The following is a 6,593-nucleotide window of genomic DNA, read 5'->3' on the forward strand; positions in this document are numbered from 1 at the left end:
TTTGTCTATACTAAATCTTTTTTTTTTTTAATTTTAGGTAAAACAGGGGCAAAGCCCAAAATTAAGAAAGAAAATAAATCAAGAGAGAGCTAAGGCTCCCCTAAAATCACATTTTAGGATCTTTTGAAGTTTAGGAGGAGCCTCAAAAAATATAAAGGAAGCATTAGTGGAAGACTCTTTCTTACAATCCAATCGGTAGCACAATTTGCTTCTCGGATAAAATGGAGAATGCTTATATTTTTATGATTCAATAACACGTTTCTACTAATTTCAATAGAAAAAACGTTTCTCCTAATAATTAAAAAATAATACTATGTATACTCATTTTAAGCATACAAATTGATACACATTTATATATGTCATTACATAAGTGAATGTTTTTTTTAATTTAAAATCATTTATTCACATGATGATACACATTAATTATATACCTAAATTGGATGCGTATAGTTTTATTGATAATTAAAATATTCCTTTTTACACAAGAAAATTAAAATAAAGAAAATAAACTAGCAAATCTAAGAAATCTCAATAAAATAAGGTAAACAATTAATTTATAAATCTAGCATACATGAAAATTCAACTATCATAAGGATTGGTAATTCCTAATTTCCAAAAATAGTAGACTCTACTAGGAAATAAAAATAAGAAGAGAGTTCCTAAGAAAAAATAGGAATTTAATCCAACAACACATAATAAAATTAAGCAGAATAGTTATGAAAAAATCAAGATGACACTAATTAATTAGCACATTATATAAAACATAATTAATAACTATATGTCTTCAGATTTAGAAGTTGAATGGTGTATGATAAGTTCAAAGCAACAACAGCACCAGTAAACTGATAAATAATAAACAAACTACTAGTATTCTTCGTATTCGACTGCAAGAAATAATTATTATATTAGTACGAAATTTCTTTAGTAGGAGATGATAAATTGCTTCCGAAATGCATAAAAGGATTGGCTCCACCATGCAATTAGCTAACTAACCTGCACAATGTTTCAAAAAAAGACAAATCCACTGAGAAGGAAGAGAAAATTTAAGATTAGATTAAGCTAATTACAAATAATAATAGTGTTAATATCTAGTTTAGTATTCCATCAATACTTAAAAAAGCTAGTGACAAGGGCAACTCTTAATTACACAAATTCACAAAATAGCATGTCGTTTATTCAAAGGGACTGTCGCGATCTCTTCTGGTACATATATAATTTAGTCTTTTCACAGAAGCCAAAGCAGAGAATTAGAACAGTACAGACAGTTTAAATCCGAGATAGAATATAATTGTGCTTCACAGATTGTGATGTAGAGAAAATTGAAAACATGGAATTCGAGAAATCCCAAAACATATATTTCTGTATTCCATATCAAAAAGCTGATGAGATGTTTCAAATTGTATTCATAACAATTTGATTAATTTCTTGCTCAAGCAATTACCCTAGTTCATGAATATGTATAAACAAATTTCAACTTCACATATTTGAGGGTTTGCATATCTTTAAATTAATAGCTAAGCATGAACAATTAGAAAGTCCCAACTCCTAAGACACATTAATTTTAACACTAAAATTATGGACATTCAATTTTAAATACTCAATTAAATATTCATTATATTGAGTGATTTTAAATGAATGTACTGAGTAAAACTAGGTGCATCAAATGATATGCAAATGGTGAAAGAATTAAACATGCGCAGCACAACTATATATGAAAGAGAAAGTTTAGAACATTACATTTAGCACCAGCGCTGGCGGCGGGGATCCTGGCCAACCAGTTGGGTGGCGGCCAAAACAGCTTTGAGTGACGAGGAAATCCTGAAATTGGCCCGATCATTTCATACTTAACGTCATAAATTCCAGGATACCACCCTGGATGCGCCTCACTGGCTTCAGCAAATTCATCATCGTTAAAATAAACAGAATTGCTTCGGAGCTCAGGGAAATCCTCAGCAGAAACAGAGAAAGAACAATCATCCCCCACAAAGAAAATTCGATCATCGAGGCCCCCTTCAACGTAAAGCCACGCATGGTTCACTTCATCGAGCACATAAACAGACATGCAAATCCCATAGCCAAGCTCTTCCCGAAAAGGCAAATGCGTTTTAACAACAAGAAACAAATTATCAAGAGAGCTCACTAAATATTTCAGCCCAGGAATTGGCTCATAAAACTCATTTGCAGCGTAAGAAATCTTTGAAGTTCGATGGTCAATGGATATTGCAAATCCACGAACATCAATGGCATAAAATCTGTGCTTGTGATACACAACATCAACCCCAGAAAAACTTCTCTTACTTAGCTCATAAATGCTAATCCATTCCGGCTCACCGATTCTCCAAAGGCTCAACTCTCCAAATCCCTGTGTCGCCATTACTGCGAAATCACGATAATGCTTGTCGAGACACGTTGCAACAACAACTTTATGGAAGGAAGAAGAAGACTCCATCTGGTCATAATTCATGTATCTATCTTTTCTCTTCCTGACAACAAAAAAATCTAGACCGTACGATTCGTGTAACTCATGGACCTGAAAGTCCATTAAATTAAGGGTTTTGGGTAACGACCTTGCTAACTGCCGAAAGCGGAACCTGGAGAGAGGCTCCTTCACTTTCATTCTTCCAGTGAGGGAAGATTTTTCTAATCTGATGATGAATGTTGAAACATTTCTATCTGGGGTTCTGGTGGGTAAGGGTTCAATGGCGTAAAAAACGGATTCAGTGAGAACAAGGTATCCCTGAAAGCAACGTTCAGGAGGTTTAATGTCTTTTTTGGAAGCTGGGGCAGGGACAGGGATTCTGAGGGCTTTAAAGGAAGGTCGGTTTTTGTGAAAACATATGGCTAGCAGAAATTTCTTGCATACCGCACCAAAACGCAGCTTGTCGCTTGGCGTTTTCAGGCCGCCTGCAATTACGGCAAGTAAGTCTACTGGAAGAGTAGACCAGTCGCGAAGCTTTCGGTCCATGGCTGCTTAAGGGAAACCTGTAACCCTAACCCTAGACGAAGAACAAGAAAAAGATTAAAAACTAGAAAATGAAGCGGAGGAGCAGCATGTAGATGAAAGTCTTTGGTGGGAGATGAGGTGATCAAGTAGGGTTATTTATAGAAATTAGGGGGCCTAATTAATTTATATTTTAGTTCTCCTAAATTAATTAATTTCAATTGGAATATCGAATATTTAAGATTTTTTTTTTATTTCAAAGTTGACACTTAACTAACTTTAAAGCTAAAATGACATATTCCACCGAAAATTTGCCCCTAATTACTTTTTTATTCTGTCACAGCCACAGTAATTTTATTTATTTAAAGTATGGGTATTTTTGTAGAATATATGTCATTTTTATAGTTTCAATTAAAAAATAAAATCCAATTATTAATTAATATTAGTATTGATAATTATTCTTGACAGATTTGCTATTTAATTACGAAAATAAAAACTAATAATTTATCGTGAGATTAAACAACTTTTAATAATAAAAGTATTTATTAAAAAGATACATGACACAATATTAATAATTAAAATTGTTATTTTATTTTTTAAAATTAGTATATAATAATATTTAAATTATAGAAAAACCCACTTGTTTCTCTTTTTCTTTTACCCTCACAATTTCTTCCTAAACTCTTCTTGGTTTTAGGTCGTCGTCAATTTCACTCTCTTTCTCTTCGTCTCTATTCCTTTGTGCGTTCCTCTTCTTTCTTTAGATCAATTTATCTATTTTAATTCAATCGACGAACCGATTGTCAATCAATTTAATAATGAATAGATTGACTCATCAATTGAAAGTTGTCATTGACAACTTTGAATTGATCAATTCGTCATCGAATCAATTGATAGAAAGTTATTATTGATGACAACTTTTATCATAACAAAAAAGATGATGATGACAATAATGAAGGAGCAATGTTAGTGACTACAATTTTAAAAAATTTTAAAGATTAATTTATGAGTTTTTTCATCTTTTAAAAGTTAAATTACCATATTTTAAATATTTAGGTTTAATCGTAAATAAATTATTTTTTAAATACTTTTTCGCAACTAACAAACGATAAAATTATTTTTTTTTTCTTTATTTATACTATTAGTTTTTTCTAATAGAATTTGATTTTAGGTAAGAATGTGATATTATGATATTTAAGGGTGTACAAGGTTTATATGTCAAACTCTGAGTCGGAAAGGGTCATAGGTCAAGCTTTAAATAATAAGTTATAGACTTACAGCGGATTAACGTTTGCTTTTTCAATAGTCCCAATAACACAGACACGTTCAATCGATACTGTCATTTATAGTACAAGTAAATCTGATTTTATTGGATTTTGCAAATACCATTTCGACAAGTGGCAAATGTGATATGATTGGTTCCAAATTCATAATTGAACTTTCACTTAGCCATATATATATATATATATATATATTTGAAAGTACCCTCATGGCTTCTACACTTTATTTCTTAATCCCAAACCAAAATCTCAAAGAAAAAGACATTTCCTGTAACCTTGTTTTTTTGAACCCTTTTTTTTTCTAAAGAAAACGTTGCAATTTCTTCACTTTACCCTAGCTACAGCCCTGCAACTTGAATTTCTTGATTTCAAAGCCAGTTTAACAGCAAGTAAATAATTGCTGTTATTGACTAAGCAACCATAATAATTAGACAGTTTGAAATATAGTTCTAATTTAATTATAGATATGAATGGCCTTCCAAAGAAGATGAGCTTCCAGGTTGTTAATGGTTTGTTTTGTTATTTTTTTTAGTTTTGTTCAGGGTTTGTTTCGTAATTAAGACGCTTAACCTTTTTTTTTTTTTTTATAATGAGAAATCTTATCTGAATATATTAAGTAAGTTAAACTCTTGAATCGGGTAAATTAAAATTTTAATTTTAAAATATCATCAACTTTTTTATATATAAAACCTTATCTTTTATCTCTTATCCTCTACTTGTAAGACAAAGTGAGATTAGCTCGTTTTCTCTTGTCCTTGTTTAAAACTTGGTTGTTTGTTAAAAAAAACCTCTGAAAGGCATTTGTCTTTGTAATTGATATTAAACCCTCTGAGCTGGATACGATAAGTTAGAAGTTCAAATTTAATAAAAATAATTTAATTTTGAGTTCAATCTAAATTGATTTAAATTCAAATATTTGAATTAACTTGATTATAAAAATAATATTTAATCCTTAGCTAGAGTAAGAGGACCAAATTCTAGCCCAAGAACTTCACTGCCAAATTCCCGAGAAAATTACCACTTAATTTATATTTACTAAATTTGATGCAAATGTGATTGAAGTTTACTCATTTTCCATTTTGTTTCAGCCATTTTCTTCTCGGTGAAGGTTTTACCAAAGAAAGATACTGTTAACGCTTTTCAACCCTTGATTATAATCTAGGGCTGACGTATGACTGATCCAACGGTTGGTGATAAAGTAAAATCTTCGTGTAACATAATGAACCCACCCCCCGCCCAAAAAAAAACAGAAATTAACATACCAACACTCTCTTTTTTGAGTTGATTGATTTGTCATGTCCATTGGAATTAGCAACCGGCTGAACCTTCGATATTCAAATCGACTAAAAGACAAGCAGTTTGCTGATTCCAAAGCAGTTCAGTAAAAAACATTACTTGTCGCTTGTATGTAGGAAAAGTGAAGATCATTGTCTATTCCGTGTAGTTGAAGTAAAACAGCTCTCCTTTCCCTATTCAATGATAAGCTCTGAGCAGGGAGATGACGGGTCTCATGCGTTGTCATGGCGAAAGCCATGACTTCTGGAAATAAACACTGTGGAATTACCCTGTATGGATTCACTTCTGAAACGACCTTTTGGATTGTTCCATTGCAGAATGACTACTGCACTTTAAATTTTGCTTAATTGGGGTTGTGAATTGTGATTGTAATCTGCAAGCTGTAATACTGATGGGTTAATTTTCCTGTTTTACGATCTTTTTGAAGAACAAGTTCTCTTTATACTATGGCCTTAAATCTAAATAAGAGAATCGAATTGATCTCTTCTGTTCCTTTTTCTGATTTATCCGAGATCTTCTTTTCAAGATTATTGTGTTTGGAAGTTCTATACAGTTTTAAACTAGAAATAATCTGGGCACAAGCTATCTCAGTGAATTCTGAAACTGATAGTTAGATTAGATACAAATTAATGTTGCAGCCCCGCTAGTAAAACCCCAGTTGAATTTGTTTCAAGATAATATTATCAATATAGCAATATTGGATAGGGATTCCAATATAAAACTCTAGACATAAGGGTATGCAGGCGATTGAGTGACAAGAGAAGAGATTTAAGCACAAAAGAGTAAAGTTTAAATGCTTTTTGACAATATTTCAAAATTGAATTCTTGATTGATTGATGCAATGATTTTGGATCACTGGATCTAGAATTTTATCTGTTTGGTATAGTTCCAAAAAATATACCGGATGGGGATTGCGTTTGTCCTGGAAACTTAAAAGTTTCTTATCTGGATATATGTGCATATCTTAAAAGAATAATGCATAAATTGGTAGGCACAGGCAGGATATGTTCGTCTTTACTCTCACTGTGCTTATATGAGCATCAAGTCCATGGACATAAGAAAGACAGATTAAAGAA

The 6,593-nt window shown here is 31.8% G+C and overlaps 1 protein-coding gene across 1 annotated transcript; it reads right to left on the reverse strand.

Moving 5' to 3' along the window:
• Positions 1 to 714: 714 nt before the first annotated feature.
• On the reverse strand, positions 715 to 3,081 carry LOC123198913 (F-box protein At4g35733-like). The gene is made up of 2 exons (XM_044613720.1): positions 1,738 to 3,081; positions 715 to 993 (listed from the first exon to the last, which is right to left on the reverse strand). Exons 1-2 carry the CDS (start codon positions 2,963 to 2,965, stop codon positions 989 to 991), a joined length of 1,233 nt encoding a protein of 410 aa, XP_044469655.1. The 5' UTR covers positions 2,966 to 3,081; the 3' UTR covers positions 715 to 988.
• Positions 3,082 to 6,593: the final 3,512 nt, after the last annotated feature.

This window comes from Mangifera indica, chromosome 16 (genome assembly GCF_011075055.1).
Source record: "Mangifera indica cultivar Alphonso chromosome 16, CATAS_Mindica_2.1, whole genome shotgun sequence".
Taxonomy (NCBI): Eukaryota; Viridiplantae; Streptophyta; class Magnoliopsida; order Sapindales; family Anacardiaceae; genus Mangifera; species Mangifera indica.

Excerpts from the sequence above, each read along its gene's own strand:
- LOC123198913 (XM_044613720.1), bottom strand. The coding sequence starts at position 2,965 with ATGGACCGAAAGCTTCGCGACTGGTCTACTCTTCCAGTAGACTTACTT.